Source organism: Tripterygium wilfordii, chromosome 23 (genome assembly GCF_013401445.1).
Source record: "Tripterygium wilfordii isolate XIE 37 chromosome 23, ASM1340144v1, whole genome shotgun sequence".
NCBI classification, from domain to species: domain Eukaryota; kingdom Viridiplantae; phylum Streptophyta; class Magnoliopsida; order Celastrales; family Celastraceae; genus Tripterygium; species Tripterygium wilfordii.
Window position 1 is genome coordinate 817453 of NC_052254.1, and position 25238 is coordinate 842690.

Below are 25238 nucleotides of genomic sequence, written 5' to 3' on the forward strand. Positions count from 1 at the left end.
AATACACAATATTCTTACCACTCCAATTAATAACTCGGGTGTTGAGAATGCATCTCACAAGAAGTGATCATGTGCTCATGTGGAAAACTTCTATGTGGGTGACAACCTGAATTTAAGTTTATATCGAATATCCAAATGATAAGATTATATGATGTCCTCACAGGAAAAAATCATAGTGTCGAAAAGCAACTGATTTCTTAATAGGCAACTGGATATTGCAGACAAAACACAATTCATGGTTGGTTTGAGAAGTTGCCAAAAATGACATGCTAGCTGTTTTGACAGTTTCACACCGACTCACAAATTTAAGCAATTTAATGACATCAACGTGCCATCTCCATTGAATAAGAGAGCCAACAAACACATGAGTAATGCCCATTCCAGAACGAAGACTTTCATTGGGAGAGTTTGTCTGAACTTTTATAAAAGTAACCCATGGAGTTCTAGGGTTTCATTCACAGCGAAGATATGCCTTCATTTTGCAATATTTTATCTAAGAGTTGCCCCTGTCTGGGTCTCGTAAATATTATCCGTTTTGAGTCAACCCACACTAGTCCCTATGAATTTGTTTTCTTGGGTCCGTTGTCCCATAAAATGCGTTCCCTAATTTAAGATATTTTGTATATAATATTCTACATTTTACTTCTTCCCTAAGTGACGTGAGATTTAGAGCTCTAAGCCCCTTCATCACTCGGTAGCTCACCCGACACCAACATCTTATTCATCTTGTCAGAGAGAGAAGAAAAGATGGTGTAGAATTTTTTTAGTAAGTCAGGTCAAATCATATCATTCAAAATTCACAACTTCTTGCAAGATCAGGTGAATTTTTGCAGTTAAGACACTGAACTATAATAAATTTCATGTGCTCATAAAAGATACAAAATGGTGCATTAAAATACTGTCTGCATCTGAGATTTTTCAAGTGCAGGACATGTCAGTGCATTTTCGCATGTTTATAAGTAATATCTTAATATGCAGAAGCACATGACATGAGTTGGAGAGTTGGAGTCTACTGATACAGGTTAAAGATGCCAATTGAACAACTCTGCTGTGTAAAGAGATCAATGGTTTTCATGCACAAATTATGTAGCATAGCAGGCAGGTATGACCAGTAAATTTCCTAAATGATAAATATGTACTCACCAAGTTTGAAGAAACCGCACCATCAGTTTCATGTAATCCGTCACAGTTGCAATTCAGATAAATGAGGCATCCCATACTCTAATTTGCATGTTGACATTCATCGGATGATCTAAAAAGAATCTCCATCGGGTTCAATCACATTTGTATTCCACATCTGGCATGACTCCAGCTTAAAAGTTCAAATCTTGATACACTCCAACATGGGGCCAGTTCTTTTCTTTATCCTATTTCATTCATCATGCGCCTAACATTCTCTGCATCTCTCCATCTATCCGTAGCAGAATTATTATTTTTTCCCATCAATACGTAATTACCAGTGTTCTCTGGTTCAAGCTCAAAATGGCATTTTGCAGCCACCATAAATAGTTCAGCATTCTCATCATCTCATGTGTTACACAAGCCCCAAGCAATGCACCCCAAACAGTAAGGCTAGGCTGAAATGGCACTGCTTTTATAAGACGATATGCTTCATCCAGTCTATCAGTACGACCGAGAAGATCAACAATGTAAGTGTTGTGTCATTAGTGCTTTTCTGGTGATCTTCGAGCATGAATTTGAACAAGGGCAAACCGTCATCCACTAAAGCAGCATAATTGCAGGCATGCAACATAGAGGTAAAAGTAACTTCATTTGGTTTCTCCCCATATTTAACCATATGTTCGAACAGTGAAACAGAGTCTCTCCATGTCCATGCATTCCATATCCAGCAATTATCACACTCCCTTTGAAGACATCCTTAATCTTCTCGGGGATCCCTTTAAAATCTTGTGAGCAGATTCTAAACTTCCACATTTAGAGTATGCTTCAATCAAGTCCATAGCAACTTCAATAATTGGAAGAAACCCCAATCTTAGTAAATACCAATGTGCGTTAGAACTATGTAGGATAATTTTATGTCTCATTGCTCAACCATGCAAGCAACTTGCATCCTTGAAAAATTGCAAGTTAGTACATGCAGAAAGAAGAGAAGCTAGAGTGGCAGAATTGGGTTTCACTCCTTCAAATTGCATCATCCTACATAGTTCTAACGCACTTATCATATCATCATTCAAAATGTGTCCATTATTCATCAAAGTCCAGGTCATCAAAATCCCTCTCAACCATGCTATCAAAAACTAAACGTGCTTCACCCATAAAACCACACTTCACATAAATATTCACCAATGCATTGCTCGCCGTCATCTTTTCCCACAAACCCGTTTCTTCCACCATAGCATGAACCTTTCTACCAGCCTCTACTAACTTCAAATAACCACAAATCGACAACACTGAAACCACAATAGCACCATAAGGGTCAATCCCACCATCTGCCATTAAATTATAAATCCTGAGGGCCTCCTCTGCATAACCATTCTTAAAATACCCATTTATCATGGAATTCCTAGACACCACACTACAATCCCGCATTTCATGAAAAACCTTCATCGCCATCTCCGTCCAACCACAATTCATATACATTGCCATCAAAGAATCTGCACAAACGTATCCGAACCAAGTCCTCCCACCAATGTCCGTCCATGAACAATAACCCCCATTTTAACAAACTTCTAGTCTTTTTTTTTTTTCGTAGGTAAGGGGAGTGGGGGTTCGAACTTGGATACCACTCAATTCGAGTATATTCTTTAACCACCTCTGTTGGGGGTTGTTGGCAAACTTCAAGTCACTGCAAGCCTTAATAGTATACATGTATGCATAACAATCCGGGACACAATCCCGTGAACAAATCATCTTTAATCGCCTCACAATAGGAGCCACTACTGACATACATTCTTATCATGGTGTTATACAAGAATGGGGTTCGATGAGGAACAGTTTACGGGCACACGCATAATGCATCAGTGGCCGCGACGTCAGAGCGGAGGTGGGTGGCTATTTTTTCCTGAGAGCATGCCTGAAGAGATGGTGTGGGCGTGAACCTGCTTCGTTCTGGCGAAAGAACGAGTGGCTGCGCAGTGACGCTGGAGGCACTGGCCTTGGTATGTCGTGGTGGTGGTGGTGAGTTGATTTCTTGTTTTCGAGATAGCACGTGATGGGCCATTCATCAACCGTTATTTGAAACCGACGGTTGCCTTGGCGCTTCTGCCTCAGATACTTCATCACTATGAGAAAAAATTTTGGGCTAAAATAAGATGGGCCAACATGAATAGTTTATAAAAAAGCCCATGGTGCTTACTGCCCAAATACACAATTGGTCCACTAAAAGTCCAATGGGCCTCCTCTACAAACTAGTCTAGTAGTCTCGCAGAACCCAAGTTCCTACAAAGATAGCTAACCAACGACCACCACTCAGTTTCCCTCTCACACATTTTTGGTATCAGTTCACGAATTCTTGAAGAAAAATCAGAAAACCCAATTTATTGTTCTCATTGAAATGGATTTTTCTTTCAATTCTCACTTTCAGTTTCATGGTTTGCTATGGTTTAGGGCTGGTTCATAATAATGTGTGCAGTGCATGCTGCTTTGAACTTTTTTTCTAGACATTTTCTGAGCTTGTTTTGGCAAAACTCGACTCTCGATGCATGTTTTCTTTTCAAATTGTCTTAAGAGGAAACGGATTTGAATCTTCCTGGCAGTTGCTTCTTGACAAATACAACCTTTGGAGGAATTGCATGGCTTCAGTCTCTCGACATTGACAGCAAGTTATGGGTTCCAAGATATGTAAGAGAAAAATTCTTTGCTGGCATGCCCAGTGAGGTGGAAGTGTAAATTCTCTCTTTGATGGTTAGTGAACGCAGGGACTATATTAGAGGATTTTGCAGACCAATATGAAAAGGCTTTGGATGATGGATATGAGAAAGAAGCTAAGGCTGAGTCTGAGACTTTCTACGCTAAACCACTTCCTATGGAAAAGCAAGCAGCAGACATTTACACCAGAAAATTGTTCACCGTAATTCAGGATAAAAATTTTGCACCGGCAACGAATAGATCTCCCATAACACAACTACAATGGCAAAACAATTGAATGTGAAAAAATTTATGATCTAAACAGAAAGCAAAAGTTCTTCCCACAGGCCTCAATGCCGTTGAACTAAGACTAAGCCAACCACAATGTTATGGCCTACTAATTATATAGCAATTTTTCCAGCCTTCCTCTTATTCAGTAAATCAACTCTGTTTTCCATTTTCACAGGCACTGGAGTGGAAAATGTGAAGTTCACTCCATCACTGCTCTGAAGAGATCCTCCATCCTCCATGTGTGCTTTGTTATCCTTGGCATCCCTAAAGAATCCGTTGTAATCTTCAAATTTATTTTCCACGGCCTCTTCTTCATCATCACTAGAAACACTCCCATCCGTGGAAAGACCTTCCCCACCTGAAACTGGTTCACGAGCATTGCCAAAAACCCTTGACAAACTCCCATTAACAGCAAAGCTCACACTTTTTCTCACTCTAAGTTGACTCCCATTCCTCGGGATCAAAATCCCATTTCGAGTTTTGGGAATTCCAGACTTCCCATTAATGGTAGACCTACTAGAGCTTTTATTATCGTGATCATCATCGTCCTCATTGATGACTTGGTGAAACCCTTCAAACTCCACCTCTTCCTCATCATTCTCACAAACCCTAGTAAAATTATGGATCTTTTCAATTCTTTCCCTCAAGTTGTCTATGATTTCCTTCTTATCAGCCTGAATGTTGGTGCTATTAGAATTCCTCAAGTTCCTAGATTTGGTTCCTTTATGCACCAATTTCAGTCCTTTTCTAGACTGGAATGAAACTGCATGCCTTTTCACAGCAAACTGATCAACAAACTCTAAAAACCTTACCAATTCTCTGCTAACTGACCTCTTCCCATCTCTGATCATTGGATCCCCATCCTGAAATCAAAAACCCACACACCAAAAATCCCAGTGACAGAGAAAACTTTTATATAACGAAGGAACAAACCCAAATACCCATAAATGACATACCTGAATGGAATCAAGTTTAAGAAGCAAATCCATGGCTTGCTGATAAACAACGTCCACATTGAAATGGGTTTCATTAGAGACAGAGGATTTGAGAGAGTTGAAACTCGATCTGATGAAAGCAACCTCCTTGAGCTGTCTAAGGGTTCTTGATCTGCGAACGAGAAAGGCGCGGAAGTGAGTTTGAATAACCCGAGCAGCTGCATCTCTGACAGAACTTGAAGGAGAATGATAAAACCCAAATGTGCACAACCGGTGGAGAGAGGATTCAAGGACATTGATTCGCTCGAGAAGTGAAGACAGAATAGACTGGGTTTGACTATGCAGCTCTTGTTGTTTCAAGAAAGTCTTTTGCTGCTCGTACTGTTGCTTTTGGAGCTGTGGATTCTGGAGGGTTTGGGATTTTGTGGGGTATGTGGATAGTGATTGTTGCTGGAGAAGTGTGGCTATGGTTTGGAGGAGTGGATCTGCGGGCGCTTGAGGTTGTGATTGAGGTGGTGCAAGTTGATGTTTTTGGTCATAACAGTGGGTGGAACTGCAGCACCAAGTGGTGGTGGCGGTGGTGGGAGGTGGGTTTGGGTGGCAACAATGGTGGTGAGATGCCATTTTTGAAGTCTGTGCGAGGAGGAAGGATAGGCTCTGATCTGGTGAGGGTTTTGAAGGGCGATGTGGGCTTTAGGGGTTTTTGTTTTATTTTAAATTAAATTAATGTTATTATTAAGAACTAAAAATAATATAATTCTACTATATGTCTCTTCTATCTTAATTTGGTATGATAATTAGATAAAAATAAAATAAATAGAATCCTTAATAAGATCGAATCCATTTATGTCTCGGTCATTTGATATGGATTTCTTTTGATGTCTCTTTAATTTGAGTATTGGTATTGGACTATTAACATATAGTAGGAATAAGAATATTTCATTGAATATGTGCTTACCTGAAGAAATCTGAAATAAAAAATGATTCTCCACTATTATTCTCACCTCCAGTTCTGGAAATCCCTTGGGCCCAATTATACAAGTTGTCCTTAATTTTGTTTGGCATTTGAGTCTTCATGATGCTCTTTCTACTAGGGATAATAATCTCATCAAGAGGGGTATGGAGATTAATGACACTTGCCCATGCTGAAACTCATCAAGAGGGATCTCTTGATGATTGCTTCAGCCTCTCTTATTTTATTTGGCTTGCAAGGAACAAGCTTGTGCATAATGATCATATTTTATCCATTTGAGATGTGATTTTTAAGACCACATTGGTAGAATCTGATCTTTCCATTAGCTAGCATGACTTCCTCCGCAGCTCCTCGATCGGCCTATTATCTATTGCTAGCTTCACCCACACCCTCTGCTTGGCTGAAAATAAATGGGGATGTTGCATGGTCTTCTTCATACTCCAAAGTTGGAGTAGGACGGTTATTAGGAATTCAATGGACAGAATCTTAGCCTCAAGCTACAAGAATATCTCTTCGGTGGGAGGGAGCTTATTTGCTGAAGCAGGATCTTCCATTTTTGGCTACATTTTCAAAATTTCATTGTAGAAGGGGATACTCTTATTATTGTTTTGGATTTTCAAGTTAAAAGGATTGCCCTGCAGGCTCCATGTGGAATATGTGTGGAATCAGCCATCCTTCTTCTCCAAGATCTTAGGATCAACAATCAATTAGCCGATTCTCTGCCCCATCTCGGAATAAATTCTAGTGCTACGGTTTATGCTTGTAGGAAAAATGGTTGATGATGTATAATCACGCGAGGGAAGATAGAATAAAAAAAATGAGATTATTATATCTAAGGTAAGAGTAACAACAATCGAAGATAAATTGAGAGAAAACCCTTCAAGATGATGAGGAGAATCAAGAGAATTTGTATAGGAGATAGTATAAGCTGAAGAGAAAACTAAAAAAAAATGTCTTCAAGTAGTAATAAAGAAGATGAATTCAATAGCACATGATGAAAGTACGATCATAAATAGAAATAAACGATGAAAACAAATACACGGAGTAAAATCATATAATCAACCTCAAACTTTTGTGTAAAGGCGCGAATGATCTATTTTATTTTTTTTCTTTATTTGCATTATCATATAACAACAAACAACACCAAAGGAGCAACATATCGGTGCCATAATCAATCAATAGATAGAAGAATAGAAAATTAATGAAAATGACATGTAGTCCATCTGTTTGGTAACCTATGGGAATCCAACAGGTTTATTCCATTGATTTAATCAATAGAATAGTTTTATTTTCACTCTTTTATCCCATAATTCATCGTCCAAAATTTATTATTTTAATATAAATTCTATTTTTTTTAAAGCACAGTTTATAATTCATTGTTTTACTTTTGAATTCATTTGTTTATAAAATTTCATTCAAAAAAACAATGGAATTAAGATTTACCCAATAATACTCATCGACAATGAATCTATATTGTTAGAAAGAGTTTTATACGTCGATTCTGAATATGTAATTTTTTTAAAAAATTTAACATATATTTTAAGAGTTAAAACGTTTTAAAATTTCGTTTAAGAGACTTAGGCTCTCATGAGCTATTACTATAGACTACCTAGCATTACTGTAAAATTAAAGTAACGATGATTCGAAAGCTGAAAAATACAAGACAAATTAAGACATCTAGCAATTTAAACCGTAAATATAATAATAATATATCAATAACAAAAAATAAAAATATCACGTGCTTCCCCATTGCACGGCCATTCTTCCTCACCGAAATATCGTATATCTGGCTGGCCCCACAAGCGGACGAAATCCGTCCAGATGGACGGTCTACATTCACTTACCATAAACATGGCGCCAAATAAAATAATACTATTTTCCTTCCTCACATTTTTGTCGTGTAGCAGAGCAACTTTTCCAGGAGGAAAAGTTCCGTACAGTCAAACACTCCTACAATTTCTGGAGTCGTTTAATTTGTAACCAATCAGAACTCTTGTTGACTGAGGACAAGGTTATTTCCGTCATTTAGCCCCATTGACTGTGATAGATTGTCCAATAGTTAAGAGCCACGTACAAATCAGGCGATCGACGATGCATATTCATATTTTGCATAGTCTACAGTGAATAAATAGATAAATAAATACGCGTTGTGTAGTGAATCTCACTCACTCATTCTCTGCATCTTAACTAGCGCGAATATGGCGACCTTGAATTTCTCTGTAATTCCGGCAAGAGCGGGTGCCTCCCCGTGCTCTTCTTCTTCTCCTTCGCAACTATCCAGATTCATTGATTTCGGTTCGAGAGGCGGCAAATCGAGGCTGTTCTTCTTCCGGACTTCGATTTCAAGGAGGTCTCTTGTAGTGAAGAGTGTATCAAGTGAGCCTAAGCAGAAGTTGCAGGATTCGATTACCGAAGAAGGTGTGATCTTCTTCTTACTGTAATGTTATATACTGTTTTTTGTTGTTGATTCGTGATTACATATTCTTTCTCTTTGTGAGTTTGAGGTGTTAATTTGTGTTGCGTTCTTGTATTTCAGAAAGGTTTGGATATTGAAATCAATGTGTTTACAATGCTGTGGCATAAAGTATGAATTTGATGTTTGATTGGCATTGGTTTAATTTATAGATTCATGAACCAATGTTGTAATATAGTTAAAAATTTATTCATGTAGGATAGAATCGAAAAAGGCAATGATATTTCAATTTATTACAACTTTGCAGTGAAGGAAGAGGAAGGGGACTTGTAGACTTTGACTTCTAGCGGGACAATCATTATTGTAACAGGAAAGCAGATGCAGTGACCTGATAGTCGGATTTTAGTTAAGATAGCTAGTAGTTTACATGTTGTGTCTAATTTTAGTTAAGGTAAAAGCATTTTGATCCTCACGCTGGAGAACAAAGATGCTAGGACTATTGGGATCGCAAGGACTCTTGTATGCCAATGTTGTCATTGAGAAAGATTAAAAACTCATAATCAGTTGAATTAATACGTCATCTTATTGAAAAAGAAAAAGGAAGTAAAAAGTAATTCTCATGTATCAAAATTAATATTCTTGACAATTCAATGAATGCTCCAAAGCACAATGATTTCAACATCTGATACTGCATTAGTTTTTATCCTTTGTATTTTGGTACAGATGCTCTTAGCAATCCGATCCCATTCCCTCCAGATGCTTCATCCATTGCCTCAAGTATCAAGTACCATGCACAATTCACTCCATTGTTTTCTCCAGAGAGATTTGAGCTTCCAAAGGCCTTCTTTGCAACTGCACAAAGTGTTCGTGATGCTTTAATTATCAATTGGAATGCAACATATGATTACTATGAAAAGTTGAATGTAAAACAGGCATATTATCTATCAATGGAGTTTCTACAGGTTTGTCATGCCCTTGTCTCCCTGTTTCAACAATTGGTTATTCATCATTGTAATGCAATTACTAATGAGTTTCATAATGCTCCATGTTTGTAGGGTAGAGCACTTTTGAATGCAACTGGTAATTTAGAGCTTACCGGTGCTTATGCAGAGGCTTTGAGCAAGCTTGGACACAATCTAGAGAGCGTGGCTTGCCAGGTAATTTATGAACCCTTGAAGATAAGGAATTACTCTTTTTTTTTAAATGCAACATTGCGCTATGGTTTCTACTTCCTTTTTTTTCCTCTCAATCCTTCACAGATTTTAGTGACAGAAGTGACTCTTTCCTTCTATATGTGTGTTGTTGGGTATGTATGCACACAACCTCTTGGTGTGTATGGATTTAGGTGGCTAAATTTATTGTTAATCAATTATAGGAGCCTGATGCGGCACTTGGAAATGGGGGTCTTGGGCGTCTTGCTTCCTGTTTTTTGGATTCTTTGGCGACATTAGATTACCCAGCATGGGGTTACGGACTTCGGTATAAGTATGGTTTATTTAAACAGCTAATTACAAAAGAAGGTCAGGAAGAAATTGCTGAAGATTGGCTCGAGGTATGCCTGCTTCCCGTTCGTTCCCATTCACTTTCATCACATTTAGCTGTCTCAAAATGGTTGGCAGCGTCATATCTTGTCTTATATGACCTTTTCACCTTTCAAGTTATTATGATTTCTCCTTGTAGATGGGCAACCCTTGGGAAATAGTGAGAAATGATGTCGCGTATCCTGTGAAGTTCTACGGCAAGGTTGTTTTGGGATCAGATGAAAAACAGCACTGGATTGGAGGGGAAGATATACAGGCTGTTGCTTATGATGTTCCAATACCTGGATATAAGACAAAAACCACAATTAACCTACGACTCTGGTCTACTAAAGTTCCAACAGAAGAATTTGACTTACATGCTTTCAATGCTGGACAGCACACAAAAGCATATGAGGCCTTAGCAAATGCCGAAAAGGTTTATACTGGCACCTGATATACTTTTTCTGCTCATAATGATCTTAGCTAGTATCTGCATGTGTCTTCTTAAATTTAATAAGCAATAGTATTTTTGAGCCATTTTCTTTCATCCTTGACCTCAAGACTATCATTTAGCATGCACTTGTCTTAAGTTAAATGTCAAGTGCCTTTGGTAGAAGGATAGCCCTAATAATTCAATATCCTGGTGTCAGATTTGCTCTGTACTCTATCCTGGGGATGAATCAGAGGACGGGAAAGTCCTTCGTTTAAAGCAACAATACACCTTGTGTTCAGCGTCACTGCAAGATATCATTGCACGTTTTGAGAGAAGATCCGGAGCTAAGATTAACTGGGAAGAATTCCCAGAGAAGGTGGCAGTGCAGATGAATGATACTCATCCCACACTTTGCATCCCAGAGCTGATGAGAATATTGATAGATTTCAAAGGTTTGAGCTGGAAGGAGGCCTGGAATATTACTCAAAGGTGCTACTTGCCATGATTGCTTCACATTCATGTATCAATTTATTATTTACTCATTACAAAGTCAAGTTTAGTTACTTACATTCCTTAGGTCTTTCCCTGTTTTCTAGAACGGTGGCATATACAAACCATACTGTTCTACCTGAGGCATTGGAGAAATGGAGTCTGGAACTAATGCAGAAATTACTGCCTCGACATGTTGAGATCATAGAAATGATTGATGAGGAGGTAATGCACCGGCCCAAGTATTTTTCTCTTGAAGTTTATATCTCTATTCTAATGCCCGGTCTTTTTTCTTAATAGCTGATTCGCACTATTATTTCGGAGTACGGAACCGAGGATTACAAATTATTGGAGGAGAAATTGAGGGAGATGAGAATATTAGAGAATGTTGATTTGCCTGAAAGCTTTGCAGGTATAATTGTGAAACCAAAGGAAAGCCCTATTGCTGTTCAAGATGAGGAACTTGAAGCCACTGAAGCAGAAATTGAACTTGTTGACGAGGAAGAGGAAGAGGAAGAGGAAGAGGAAGAGGAAGAGGAAGAGGAAGGAAAAACCCCTCAGGGAAAAGAGAAGGTGGTTCCAGAACCAGTGCCAGAGCCCCCGAAGATGGCTCGTATGGACAATCTTTGTGTTGAGGAAGATGAAGTTGAAGGAAAAATCCCTCAGGGAAAAGAAAAGGTGGTTCCAGAACCAGTGCCAGAGCCCCCGAAGATGGTTCGTATGGCCAATCTTTGTGTTGTGGGTGGGCATGCAGTAAATGGAGTAGCTGAGATACATAGTGAAATAGTGAAGGACGAAGTATTTAATGCCTTTTACAAGGTGAAATAAATATGTTGGTTGTTGCTTTGAAGTTCTATTGGTTTAATGCTGATCATTGAGTTTAATAACCTGATCAATGCTTGAATCATTGATCTCTGTGCTATAATTTTTGCAGCTATGGCCTGAGAAGTTTCAAAATAAAACGAATGGGGTCACACCAAGAAGATGGATCTATATCTGCAATCCAGAGTTGAGTAAACTCATCACCAAATGGACTGGTACTGAAGAATGGGTCAAAAATACCGAAAAGCTGGCTGAATTAAGAAAGGTAGTACTGCTTGTTGAATTTGTTGTGGGTAGAATTATCTGGAACAGTGGATTGTGTGTGACTGATTCTGAAATAATATACTTTTAAGGTTCTGTTCGTTTGTCAAAGAACATTATTTTATTGCATATCATTTTGATGATGATGATAAAATAGTTAATGACATTGGTTAGTGTCGTCAATACATTGAATAGCAGTTTCCCAGAGTTAGAGGTTGATGTTGACCACTATAAAAGGTCAACGCTAGTGGTTGCTGGCGTCATATGGTAGTTCCACAGTGTTTTTTTGTGGCTGATCATGAACAACGGAAATGTGTGAGAAATTCTAGTAATAGCAATAGTGATAGAACCCTTCAATTCACCTTTGAAAGTAACTTACATTCTTGAAAATGTAAATTGTCTGCTGATTTAGAACTGATTGAGAACTTATTGACTTGTTTCTTCTATCACAAAAATTTTTGATTGAGAAATGTAATTTTGACTAACAGATCCTTTTTCATTTTTCATGTTTGAAGGATATTTCTTTTTCATTTACAACATTGGTGTCTGTAATTATGTATGCACCAACAGACTGCATCTGCATGGACACCATTGTAAATGAAATGGGTATTGAAGTGACTTACAAGATATATTTTCCTATATTCCTCTCTGCATCACTGTGTTCATTTTGCATGCTCTGTTTTTAGACATCGTTGTGGGTTGCTCCAGCATGTTGTTTTTGTGTTCTAACCATAATAGGCTGCTGATAATGAGGTTTGAATTATAGTTTGCAGATAATGAGGAACTCGAAGCCCATTGGAGGGCTGTAAAAAGGAACAACAAGTTGAAGGTTGTGTCATTCCTAAAACAAAAAACAGGGTATTCAGTGAGCCCTGATGCAATGTTTGATATCCAGGTCATGTTCCTTCTCAAACAAACAAATGTTATATTTAGCTGTAAATGAACAGACAAAGTTTTATATGATTAACAATGAAGTGAGGCTAAAAACTTTTCACAACCGCCCCTAGAAAATACGCAAAAATTCTTGTGAATAAATGATGGTCATTTATGGAGATCAGATCAGTTTAATGATGAGTAAAAATCAACATGATAAATGGTTTTGCAATTGCATACTCAGCATTAGCAAAATTCCCCACCTTCCTAGTTCATTTTAAAATCTTTCCTATTCCTCACTAAATAAAGTTCATTTTAAAATATCTTATCTTGCGTATTAACAGACTGCATTATAATTGATCACATTCAGGTGAAGCGCATCCATGAATACAAGCGACAACTGTTAAATATTCTGGGAATTGTTTATCGGTATATGAAGATGAAAGAAATGAGTGCTGCTGAGAGAGAAGAAAATTTTGTTCCACGAGTTTGTATATTTGGTGGAAAAGCTTTTGCTACGTATGTGCAGGCCAAGAGGATTGTTAAATTTATCACGGATGTTGGGACTACAGTAAATCATGATCCCGAGATAGGTGATTTACTTAAGGTATGACTTTTAACCAAACACTATTATAAGTGCACATGCTGGCATCCGCATGCTTGTCTATGTGTGTGGGTGAGAGATGGAGAGGAGAGATTCTTGCAGTAAGCCATATCTTGTTCTGTAACTAGGTTTTACTCGTTACCACTAATTTTATCCTATTCTTTTCCTCCAGTCTGTGCATCACTATTTTATCATTTAATGTGATATTGTTTGTCATCTGCCAGATAAAATACTATTGCCAGTGTTAACTTAGTTCCCCGTATTGTTCCATGTGCAATGAGCTGTATTTACTGCAGTATCTCATGGTATCTGTTCATATTATTACAAATGAGATAACTTGTCCTTTGTCAACTGGTACTTAAACAATAGGTCACATAGAATGTCGTTTAGCACTCAGTTATAACTTACGATTAGGACCCTAAACTTTCTGTTTAATGCATGGCAATTTTTCGCTACAAGTTCTATGAGAGTGCTCATAAGTTTCTTTCTTTTTAATTATTAGGTTGTCTTTGTGCCCGATTACAACGTAAGTGTCGCTGAATTGCTAATTCCTGCAAGTGAGCTCTCACAACATATCAGGTAATTCAATTTTATTTTATGGTTATTTTAAATAATTCTTCTTGTGTTGTACATTTTCTAATGTTTTGATATGATAAACGGAGAGTAAAACCAGGCATTACTAACAATGCCCGATGTTTAAAATAAGGGATCATCCCCAATGATGCTATAACTGCTATACGAGAAACATTGTTCTTGTGACAAGAACAAGAACTTGAGACTTACGGTTGGACTTGTGAAGTAGTGGACCTTCTAATGACCACAAAATGAAACCCATCTTGGCATGGTTAATACCAGCCAGTAATTTATTTGTTGCCTGCGTTGTCATCACATCATCATATTGATACAGTAAACCTTGGTATTGTGAGGAAATGAATGGTTGAATCTCAGTTACAAGTGGACTGTAGATTCTTTTCAAGGCTTTCGTGATACTGAAACTGTTCTTTGTTTTTTGTTCTTGCAATTGTTGCTCTCCCTTTACTTGCAGCACTGCTGGAATGGAGGCTAGTGGAACCAGCAATATGAAGTTTGCGATGAATGGCTGTATCCTGATTGGGACCTTGGATGGGGCCAATGTTGAAATACGTGAAGAAGTTGGAGAAGACAACTTTTTTCTCTTTGGTGCTAAAGCACATGAGATAACGGGGCTGAGGAAGGAGAGAGCTGAGGGGAAAGTATGCTTTACGAACCAACTTGATATTTTTCATTTAAGGTTTTGCTGTGAACTCACGAGTCATAATGGGATCTAGCTACCTGGTCATAAAACAGAATGCTTTGGACCTTTGGTGGACAAATATTAATCTGTCAGATTAATCTTTCTTTATCAGATTGCGCATTCACTTAACTTTGACCCAGTTTGCTGCGTTTATGTAGTTCATTCCAGACCCACGTTTCGAAGAAGTCAAGGAATTTGTTAGAAGTGGAGTTTTTGGTCCTTACAACTATGATGAGTTGATGGGTTCATTGGAAGGAAATGAAGGTTATGGTCGTGCAGACTATTTCCTCGTGGGCAAGGACTTCCCAAGCTACATAGAATGCCAAGAAAAGGTCGATGAGGCTTATCGAGACCAAAAGGTGATTAATATACTATGCATGCAATTTTTTTGTTGCCATGGTGTTCGAGTCTTGAGCGTAAATTTTCTCAAGTTTTGCCACCTTATCCATAGTAATATAGTATTGTCCAAGTTTGCTCATGCATTGCAACATTTGTTGAATTTGATGCTCGCAGATTAGTGAGTTTTTGGTTTCCAGTCACTTGTGAGATTTCAGACATTTTGAAAACAGCAATCCTATGGATCTCAGTGTTTTTTTGTCTCATCTATTCTAAATGTTGAGATGGACGCACACGATTTCATATGGATCATGTGCATACATCTCAACATTTGTGATAGATGGGACGAAAAACACAAGGATCCTTAACATTTTCGTTTTGAAAAAATGCAGCCCTTTTATTTTGTTCATTAACTTTTTGAAGTCATTTTTTGCCCTTTTGGCTTTTTATGCTGTGGCAGGGATGGACAAGAATGTCAATCCTGAATACGGCAGGTTCATACAAGTTTAGCAGTGACAGAACAATCCATGAATATGCCAAAGATGTATGGAACATTAAGCCTGTTCGATTGCCATAATCGTGTTATCGGTGTATGTAGCATGGTCCGGCCTTTCCCCCCCCTTTTCTCCATTTCTTTTCCTAAATAAAGTATGCTGCTGGACTGGAATGTATCTTTTTTTTTTATCAGCGGAATAAAATTAGTGTATTCTAAATAATACAATGAGTTATTTGTGGCGGAAACGATTACACGTATTGAATTTCGGTTGATTTTCTCGTACTCATGTTGTCTATCTAAGGACTCGAATGATGACAACAATGAGTTATTTATATGAAAATAGCCAAAGAATCGTTCATGAATTCACACAGTTAATGATCTCGATTTGTCTTGAATTTTTTGTCTTGAATTTTTGCTTTTGTGATTGAGAAGCTACATTTGATTTTTCCATTCAATCTAAAAAGAAAAAAAGAGGATATTTTCAGTTATTTTGTATAGTCTTGATTGCATGATTGAGCGGAAATTCCTTTTCCCGTGTCGCTTTGAAATGCCTCTATTGTTTTGTTGATTTAAGTTGCCCACGAACCTTTTTGAAAAATTCAATGTAAATATTGAGTATTGAACCATTCCAATCTCTTGCAATATCACAAGGTATTAACATGGAAAGATTAATATTTCATTTGAAATATTTGTCTCCAGCCAATTCGATAACTTTTGTTGGTTGGACAACCATATTTTAATGTGCTATTTGCCCCTCTCTAGTTTCTTGCGCACAATAACGCAAATGCAAGTTCAATTTTATGCTTGACAAGAACTCGATTCCTTGGGCCGGTAAATGGCATGGATGGGCCAAATATTGGACAATTTTAAAGCTCACTAAGGATGACATTTTGGACTTATTATTTGGGTACTGGGTCCTGGATCACTCAGCCCAGCATCTAGCAATCTATAGGCCGAAGATAGTAGGATTTCAAAAGCCCACAAAGAAATAGTTTTGGCTCTATCTGCTTTGTTTCCTAACCTAGCCTACTAGTGCCATTTTGATTTCATGTCCTAGCAAGCAATTAGGGGTGTACATCGGACTAGGTTTTAAGTTATCGGATCGGATCTGATCCAACCCAATAATTTTTTTAGAGATGAGAACCCAGTCTGGTAACCATGTTAATAATTATCGGGTTACCGACTTTTGGGTCACTCATCAGGTTGTCATACAAGTTTATCTTTTGAATTTTAAATATGAGCATAAATTCGGGCCGTCATGCTTATACGCATAGAAATTTTTCACCCAATGACATGATTAGTTTGGTCAAAGCCCAACGTGTGGTCACAAAAATATTGCTCCTAATGAGAATCAAATTAAAACTTTCTGAATCATACGATTTGGTCTCAAAAAAAATTTACCATAACTATCACCCAAAATGATTCTGAGTTCATATACGATTTGATCCCGAAAAATTCACCATCAGCTATCACCCAAATGATTCTGAGAAACACAATGTCACGTTGTCCACTAGTTCATGCACATGGTCCAGATCAAGAGATAGAATAGAATAGTGTACAATCATTAAATACCCTTCAGCAGACCTAGCTGAATCAAAAGATGCAACTATGCAAGCAGATTTTTTTTTAAACTGAGCAACCATCCAACTCAGCATGCTCTTCGAATGGTTGAGTAGACGTAAATTTTGAACCGTTAAAACAGTCCGCACCACGTTGGCGATAAAGTAAAATTGGGTTGAAGTCCATATAGGTGAAAATGAAGCTCCTAAGTTCCTAACCCCTCCTCGGAAGTGAGCCTAAAACTCACGAGACTAGAGAAATACTCCCAGCTTGCTTGAACTCTCGACCTTGGCAAACATATTCACAAGCAATAAAAATGCAAGCACTTGCCATACATAATAAGGTAGGGAAAGCTCACCAAGAGTGGTCGAGTTGGCTGGAAATAAGAGACTATGACTTACCTAGACTGATTAATGGCCATTCCATCTGCCCTAGCAATGATATCTTAGAGGAGCCAATCATGTTTGCATATGGTGGCTGAAAGTGACAGGCTAACATCAGTCAAAGCGGGGAGCAGAAGTAAGGTTAGTTTTCAGTTGCCTGAAAGCTACCCCTAACCCCCATTTCAGTTAACATACTTCATTCTGATATGGGACAGACTGGTATAAGGGACTTCAAGAGACTCCATTAGCCTCTCATCATATCAACCACACTACAGGAGGGTCGGTCATTCCACCATGTTTGAGTTGAAAAAAGCTAACAACCAAGCAGTAAACTGTTCATGCATTGATCTCTAAACAAGTAGACAGCAAGAAAAGAATATAGCATCTGCAATATGTATCAGCTATCAAGCTTTCTTAGCCGGCGTTGAGAGTAGTATCCGACTTGATGCTGAATGAGGATTCCGAAACCATGTCAACCACCATTCAACTAAATCCAAACCATTGCAGTTCTAATAACACAGGGAATTCCAGCAAGAACAGAAATTATATTCTGCACAAATGGTACTATTATTGATACACTGCACAAGAACTTCAGGTACAAATTATTCGACTAAAGTATCAGAGTCACTCAAACTAACCGTATCAGTGAATCCTTTCGCAACAATTGTGATTCTTGAGACTAAAACAAGAGAGTAAAATGAAAAGGTACCCAAATGAATCAGATGCATCATAAGAATTGCACTGTGTGTATCTAGAAGAAAAAAAAAATTGAATTTCTATCTGTGAACAGAATTTCTACCTCAGAATGCCTTGGACTTCAGTCCTGAACTAAATCCACCTTGTTATCTGTACACTGCTTAGCTCCATAGAAGCTATATATGCACCACCTCCTCAATGTTGTCCGTACATTACTCGCTCATTCTTGAGGTGGTTTCCGAGCCACCATTGTCACTGTCCTCCTCCTGAGGCATGGCCGGCATATTAAGGTCCAACATACTGGACATATCTGACAGGTCTTGCTTCTTCTGAGCTATCTGTTCTTTGCTAGTCCCAGAATTCTTAGCAGAATGAACTCTCTTGTGGCCTCCTAGAGCTTGGCCTGATGCAAATTCCTTAAAGCATATTGGGCAGTTGTGAACATTACTATCTACTGACCCCTTATTCATCAAAATCACACCAACTATCTCTTGCTCCATTGAATCCTCAGTGCCTTTAAGTTCAGCGAGCTTGGCGTTCACATATGTTTCAGGCACACAGTCACCGAGCCTGTTTCCAGAGCAGTTATCTACCTCCATTGCGACAATGCTTTTTTGCTTTCGATGGAGGGTTTGGTGACCTCCAAGAGCCCGGCAAGTACGAAACACCTTATCGCAGTAATTACATTGAAATTCATCCCTCCTTCCTGAATCATCAAAGATTTCAGAATCTGGAGAAATACATTTCCTGCGATAAGGTGTTTTCTTCCTGCCAGAATTTTTCCCCAATTTCATGGATTCCAAACCAGTAACATTCAAATCAATATCATCCATCAACTGGTCACTAGATTCAACTGTAGTGGAGCTGCATTTCCTTCCATCATGAATTACCTTCTCAATCTCAGGTTCCTCATACAATTTGGGATCTGATTTCTCTACTTTATGTTTCTTCCTTTCAGGAGGCCTAACCCCATCAAAAATGGCATTTCCATCCGTAGCAATTTGCTTGTTTTCGAAGGATGATTTAAGCTTAAAAGACTCAGAATTATTACCTTTGAACTCACAACCTGAAACCAATTCACCCCAATTGTGTACACCCCTGGACATCATCATCAAACAATTAGCCGCCTTGTCCAAGTTGTCCACAGTTTCAGTATCAGAATATGATCCATTCAAGCTAGATAGAGACGAATTCGAACTCATCTTGGACCTCAATCTATTCGATCCCCTTCTTACCAGATTCACAGCCTCAGATTCCCATAAGCTCTCCACAAAAAGATTGCATCTTGAACTGGTCCTTGTGTCTTTGGAGACTGTACGATCCTTTTTGTGCATCCTCATGTGGCCAGAGAGACCTCTTAATGACATGAACTCTCTGCCACACATTCCGCAAACCCTTTCTTCAATTGAAGGTGCAGTGCTGTTCAAGCTTGCGAATTTCGAAGATTTTCTTGGATTCTCTCTCAACCCATAACCAGAATTCTCCTTGACCTCAAAACCCAATTTGCATTTATTCAGTTTTACCTCTTCTTCGACAGGATTCAGAGCATCATGAACCCTCATGTGACCCCCCAATGCCTTTCCACTTGAGAAACTCTTGTTGCACAACCTGTAAATATGCCTTTGTGCTTGATCTTCTTCCATTACACTTGAATCCCCAATCCAAAACGAGACAAAATGAAGGTATCAAGACGACAATACCCAGAAAAAACCACAACTTTCTTGGCAAAATGATCAATTAGTCTTTTTCTGTCACAGTCCGCCGAGAACAGAAGAGGAAACTCAAAGAAAAGGTTTCGGTGAAGAAGACCCAGATCATAAAGAACCAGAATTCAGGTAAAATTCCAGGAACCCATGTTCGGTTTTGTATTCTTGATAAGCAAGAACAAGATCTGGGGCCAGTACAAAACCCAAATCGCCACTGGGTCTCTGCTCTATTCGCTCTATTTGAGGTTACTGGAAATGTGAAAGAAAGATATCAGAGAGTACTACTTGCTGATGCTAATGAGAACGAATTGTCACAAAATGAAAGACAACAGAGACGTGATCTGTTTTGTCTCTCTAAAGAAAACCCTCTCTTTCCAAGGTTGAGGCCATATATGGAAGGAGTCCTTGCATGGAAGCAAAGCCATATAGTAGCAGGAACCAGTGGGGCAATGCCTCGTGTAAAAAATGTTCTAAACTCGCTACAGTTCATGGAAGATACTCTCCTGGGCAAGATCGTAATTGCAGGGAAACTAGTTTACGTCATTTATGGCAAAAACATTAAGAGAAGGGCAAAAGAAAATGTCAGACTTAGTAGTATAACCATCGAACGGTCTGGATTCTTCCATCATTGTGTAATGCTTTGTGTCTGCAGACTGAAACCAGCTGTTCCCAACCCACAGCATGAGAGGTTAGTTCCAAGCAATTCTGGCTCAAAGTTTCTTCAGTGCTTGAAAGGATCAATTAACAACTGCTTTCAAAGACTGGATTGACGAGTGAAAGCAGTTCTCTGTTATTATGCCCCGTTGTGTTATTGTGAAATCTTTTGCTTTAAAATACTAGGAGTATTGTTTTTTATTTGATTATGAAACCTTTCGAGTAGTTTATAAGTAAAATGATAAAATCCACCTCCTCTAACATTGGAAACACATTTTCTATATCTAAATACTAATAATGATGGCCAAATAAGAACAAATCCATTTGGACCAGCAATATATTTGGATTGAAAATTTCAACGGGTCCCTGGAGTCCTTTTACTACCTTTGATTAACACCCAAACTGTGTGGTCTGGATCTATTTTAAGTATAACCAAAATTGATGCTTCTTGGAGCAAACTGGGTTTTCTCCCTGCTCCAAGGGAAAAAGACCAGCCAAGGGTCACTGAAATCCAAATAGTTCATTTGGTCATCCCAGCTTAAAATTCAAAAAAAATTCAGGAAATGCATACAAGTAAGGTTGCCCTGGACACGAAAAGTAGAAGACAAATTTTCATGTCAAGTAGCAAACATTAGTACATTACCCCAGGAAAACCCTACAATTTGAGACTCCACTGAAGAACCCGCCTTCAACCCGGTCGACATGAGGCCGATATATCTTTATTTTCCCTAGTACTCATCCAGAGAACATAAACAACTCGACTCGTGTCCTGCATGAATGTTATTGCTACCTGTAGCTGAATTAAAGTTCCCAGGAGTTTCTTTGACAACACCAAGGACATCAACCAAGTTCAACAAACTACTTTACATTGGTGCAATGGCACCCCCCTTGGAACACATTTTAAAAACATCTGCAGAATTTTATACTCAAAGGCCTTTAATTCTCTGCATTCACCAGCCGTAAGTGGTAGTTTTGCCAGTGTCTGCTCTAAAAGCTTCCTCTGTAATTCTCTACTTTCCAAAGGCAATCAGTAATAAGATCAACTCCTTTCACATGTCAAATTAACATCCAAACATGTAAAGCTAGCCACATTTACAAACAAACCAGAACAAACATGTAGTCACCCACCATATCGCTCCTGATTGAACTGTTTTGCATTTGTTCCTATGTCAGAAGCACGACCGCAATCAACCTTGTCTTGCTGAAACTCAAACGAAGTGCATGAGTCATCTTCAATATCATTATTATCACCATTTCTTTGTTTAAAATTACCAAAATGCAAACAACCATCATCACCACCATCACCAGCAGAAACCCCAACATTTGAAACTCCAATATCTTCAACATTTTCCTCATAGTCTTCATTGTATGTGATTTGATGAGCACCAATATCAGCACCATCATTAGAAGTTTCATTTTCATCCTCATCCTCGATATTTCCATGGCAATGCCCTGCAGGGTCCTGCGAATAAGCAGCAGAATCTTGAATAGTTGGAGATTCCACCACAGAGTCTTCATCTTCTTCCACTACTCCAACTACACTTTGTTGCCACTCATCATTATCACTATCAATGTTTTCTGGGTCAAATTGGTTCTGCTCAGCACGTTTGCGAAGCATAAAGACATTGAAATAATAGCTGACGATGTCCTTCTTTGTTCGGGAAGGAAAAACAGCAGAGAAATGGTCCCAAAAGTTTTTACCTAGAGATTCTGGATTAGAAAGGACAACCTCATGGAATCTTTCCTCTTCCTCTTCAGTCCATTTCTTCGCTACCTCGTCCCCCATATCACAAAACCCTAGTTCCTCAAATATCTCAGGTCCAAGATTGTCCTTGAGTTTCTGTCTTGCTTCCACGACATGTTGTCTCACACATCTGATAGAACCCCTATCAATGCACTTACAATCGCTTTTTGTTCCTCCATCTTGAGGGTAACAACTTGCTGATGCTTCCAGTTCAGGCATAGGAATGATACAAGTTCCCATCAGCTTCTCCATGCTACCTTCATCATCATCATCAAGAGCTTGTGCAACAGGACCTTGAGGATCTGATCCATCTACCTTATCAGAGGAGCTCGTCCAATCCTGTGAGCCCCACTCTGGAACATAAGCTTGATGCTCTGCTCCAATAGAAATCTGAGGAGGATGATCTACAACAGATGAAAAGATCTCATCTGACTGAATTAAAGCCCTTAGCTTGTGTCCATGTTCCAAAAATTCTGGAAAAAACGATAGATGTAGTGCTGCATCTGACTTGGGAACTCTGCTATTAACCAGAAAGAAATGTGAAATACGAGCAGAACTATTTTCCAATTCCCTGTCAGTGCCATCTGGAATTGTAGGAACCGGGGCACTTCCAAGAATCCCTTCATCTTGAAGCTTAGTATAGAAGCCTGCACCTGCATAATTGCCGGGTTGAAATTTGGTCAGTTATTAGAAGTAAACAAATAGAATATACGACTACATAAACTACAGAATGAAAGTCTGAGTGAACATACTAATATGAAAGAGTTGAGCAATTTGGACTGCTCAACTCTGAGAGTTCATGTGTTGTTAAACTGTGAGCTTCAAATAACCAGAACATAGAACAAGAAAGTCAGCATTGTTCATGCTTATAAAGGACAAACTCAAATAAATGCTACTTCCTACGTTTTACGTAAGTTCAGATAAGTTGAGCTCACACTTCAAGGAAGTCACTATGTGCTTATTTAATAGAACAGAAAATATGATCAAAAGGAACAAAACAGAAGCACTGTATATGGGGAAATTTTTTTGAAGAGAATAGAAACTCATGGCTCGATGCACCATCACCTAGTTCTTCTATATTAGTGGCACTATCACCTATAATTACCTGATGCTTGACCTTCATGGGGAGCTTCACTAGAAGGAACAGTCGAACCAAGCTCACCGGGATGCTCCCCTTGTCTTGCGTATTTACAAACAACATCAAGAGAATTATCGTCACCAAAAGGCCGTTTATGAACCATACTCACCTGCAGCATGCACAAGACAAATTGACCAACAAGTCAAACCAACAGAATTTACACCTCCAAAACCATAAGGAGAAACAATGTATCTTCCAATGTAACTCCTCCCCACCCCTATCCTGTGCAGCTGGGTGGTCCCAAGCATGCAACTGCTTTAATCTTACAGCCATTGACATGGATTCTTAACCTAATAAAGTCCAATTTAAACTATTCTTAAAACTGACAGAAAACAGCATATCAGTATTTAAAAGAAAAGCTTTACTTTGCATCATCCTTCGTATCACCATATAAATGCCAGCCAACTTACAATAAAAATAAAGATAGATAGCCAATAAAAATAAGCAAAATCCATGAAGTAAGACCAAGTACCTAATTCCATACTAGACAAGGTCAGCTAACAGGAACGTGTTCTTACCCGCAAAACCGTCGCCGGGAAATTGAAAGCAGCACAGACTGGACGAAAACGATAATGCGAAAGAATTCAAACTTGTCTCAGACGGAAAAAAAATTAGAGATACAAGAATTCTTAAAACAAGGGAAGAAATTTAAAAAATACAAAAATGATAAAAGAGTAGCAACAAATTGTCAAATTTTTGAAAAAATCAATAAAATAATCATCAAAACGTAGATAAATATAAAATCTTAGATTAATATCAAGCGAACCCCTCTCGAAATCGAAGATCCTTACAAAGATCTTCGAAGCCCTAATCCAATAACCGAATCCAGGCCACAACGACGAACAAAATTGGAATCGATCGACAGAGAATAGGTCGAATTGAAAAAATAGCAGATCAAATCAAGGAGCTTAATAAGAGATCTGAAGAATTTTGGATCAAAATGAACAAAATTTGCGTTAGAAATTGTGGGCCGGAATTGGTAAAGTTAGGGCACCATTTATAAAAACCTTCGAAAAAGGGGGGATGTTCGCCTTGTTCGGTGATCCGAAGATGGAAAAGCTTTTCGTCCTCAAAGGCTCAACACATGAATTTCCGAAAAAGTCAAGATTTTGTTGATAATTACAGCAGATGCCACCTGTGATTCTGGGATCTTGGACTTCTTGGAGGACATATCTGGCAACGAGTCTGTTAAGTGTTAACCCCGCTGTCCTGTAATTTTTACCAAGATGACACGTGGACGGATACAAAAGGCTTAATGTGTAAACTAATTATTATATTTATATAACTTCATATATTTAGGAACAATTTTATAATAAAAATCATCTTAAGTGATTACTTTATAGATTTACCATTTTGTTATTCAAAATGTAAAGAATCGCAATTGGATCATGCATACCAATAAGAGGTGGTTTGGTTGGCAATCAATTAGGTTAGATATATGTGTGTCCAATGTTCAATTCCAGAGAAAAACATATTTCTCAACAATATTTCAAAAAAAAAGGATCATGCATCTTCATCTTTAGCCGACTTGATCATTCTTGAGTGAATTAGCATTTGACATCTTTTTTTTTAAACGGTGAAACTTGTAGTCATTATCTTTTGGTGTGCATTGTGTAAATTCATCGAGTTGCATACTAACTCACAACATGCCAAACAAGCCCATGAAAATTCATGTATGAGCCAATGACTCCAGGAATATACGGTGGAACTCACAGTCACTATCTTTCGAGTGTGCACTGGCTAAATTCATCGAGCTACATATTAACTCACAACATGCCAAACAAGCCCATGAAAATTCATGTATGACTCATGCCTCCGGGAAGGCGGGGAT

General features: G+C 38.4%; 4 protein-coding genes and 1 pseudogene across 7 annotated transcripts; 1 reads left to right on the plus strand and 4 right to left on the minus strand.

The window, feature by feature from the left end:
• Positions 1–786: 786 nt before the first annotated feature.
• Positions 787–3449, minus strand: LOC119993453 (annotated as a pseudogene).
• A 518-nt stretch (positions 3450–3967) lies between these two features.
• Positions 3968–5718, minus strand: LOC119993598 (BAG family molecular chaperone regulator 8, chloroplastic-like). The gene is made up of 2 exons (XM_038840789.1): positions 5055–5718; positions 3968–4961 (listed from the first exon to the last, which is right to left on the minus strand). Exons 1-2 carry the CDS (start codon positions 5655–5657, stop codon positions 4209–4211), a joined length of 1356 nt encoding a protein of 451 aa, XP_038696717.1. The 5' UTR covers positions 5658–5718; the 3' UTR covers positions 3968–4208.
• Positions 5719–8165: 2447 nt separating this feature from the next.
• LOC119993536 (alpha-1,4 glucan phosphorylase L isozyme, chloroplastic/amyloplastic) lies at positions 8166–15892 on the plus strand. Of its 2 annotated transcripts, XM_038840705.1 has the most exons (16): positions 8166–8424; positions 9143–9381; positions 9475–9576; positions 9795–9971; positions 10100–10375; positions 10590–10861; positions 10969–11086; positions 11162–11398; positions 11498–11680; positions 11796–11948; positions 12711–12839; positions 13188–13424; positions 13924–14000; positions 14467–14653; positions 14853–15053; positions 15491–15892. In XM_038840705.1, exons 1-16 carry the CDS (start codon positions 8205–8207, stop codon positions 15605–15607), a joined length of 2925 nt encoding a protein of 974 aa, XP_038696633.1. In that variant the 5' UTR covers positions 8166–8204; the 3' UTR covers positions 15608–15892. The 2 variants fall into 2 exon arrangements, with proteins under 2 accessions (XP_038696633.1, XP_038696632.1); XM_038840704.1 differs by having other exon boundaries at positions 11162–11680.
• A 2485-nt stretch (positions 15893–18377) lies between these two features.
• Positions 18378–19808, minus strand: LOC119993454 (zinc finger protein ZAT4). Its single transcript, XM_038840607.1, has one exon. It carries the CDS (start codon positions 19806–19808, stop codon positions 18378–18380), a length of 1431 nt encoding a protein of 476 aa, XP_038696535.1.
• Positions 19809–21110: 1302 nt separating this feature from the next.
• LOC119993477 lies at positions 21111–24495 on the minus strand. 3 transcript variants are annotated; one of them, XM_038840631.1, is made up of 4 exons: positions 23926–24495; positions 23571–23697; positions 23375–23516; positions 21111–22922 (listed from the first exon to the last, which is right to left on the minus strand). In XM_038840631.1, the coding sequence occupies exons 2-4, from the start codon at positions 23580–23582 to the stop codon at positions 21646–21648; spliced, it is 1431 nt and encodes a 476-aa protein (XP_038696559.1). In that variant the 5' UTR covers positions 23583–23697; positions 23926–24495; the 3' UTR covers positions 21111–21645. The 3 variants fall into 3 exon arrangements, with proteins under 3 accessions (XP_038696559.1, XP_038696562.1, XP_038696561.1); XM_038840634.1 differs by lacking the exon at positions 23571–23697 and having other exon boundaries at positions 23880–24495; XM_038840633.1 differs by lacking the exon at positions 23571–23697 and having other exon boundaries at positions 23926–24494.
• Positions 24496–25238: the final 743 nt, after the last annotated feature.

What these genes read in the sequence shown, in the direction of transcription:
- LOC119993598 (XM_038840789.1), bottom strand. Translation starts at nt 5,657, where the DNA reads ATGGCATCTCACCACCATTGTTGCCACCCAAACCCACCTCCCACCACC. An exon ending in TTAAACTTGATTCCATTCAG is followed by an intron (nt 4,962 to 5,054) that starts GTATGTCATTTA and finishes TTTTGATTTCAG; the next exon opens with GATGGGGATCCAATGATCAG.
- LOC119993536 (XM_038840704.1), top strand. Translation starts at nt 8,205, where the DNA reads ATGGCGACCTTGAATTTCTCTGTAATTCCGGCAAGAGCGGGTGCCTCC. An exon ending in GGATTCGATTACCGAAGAAG is followed by an intron (nt 8,425 to 9,142) that starts GTGTGATCTTCT and finishes ATTTTGGTACAG; the next exon opens with ATGCTCTTAGCAATCCGATC. An exon ending in AGCTGGCTGAATTAAGAAAG is followed by an intron (nt 11,949 to 12,710) that starts GTAGTACTGCTT and finishes TTTGAATTATAG; the next exon opens with TTTGCAGATAATGAGGAACT.
- LOC119993454 (XM_038840607.1), bottom strand. Translation starts at nt 19,808, where the DNA reads ATGGAAGAAGATCAAGCACAAAGGCATATTTACAGGTTGTGCAACAAG.
- LOC119993477 (XM_038840631.1), bottom strand. An exon ending in CCATGAAGGTCAAGCATCAG is followed by an intron (nt 22,923 to 23,374) that starts GTAATTATAGGT and finishes GCAATTATGCAG; the next exon opens with GTGCAGGCTTCTATACTAAG.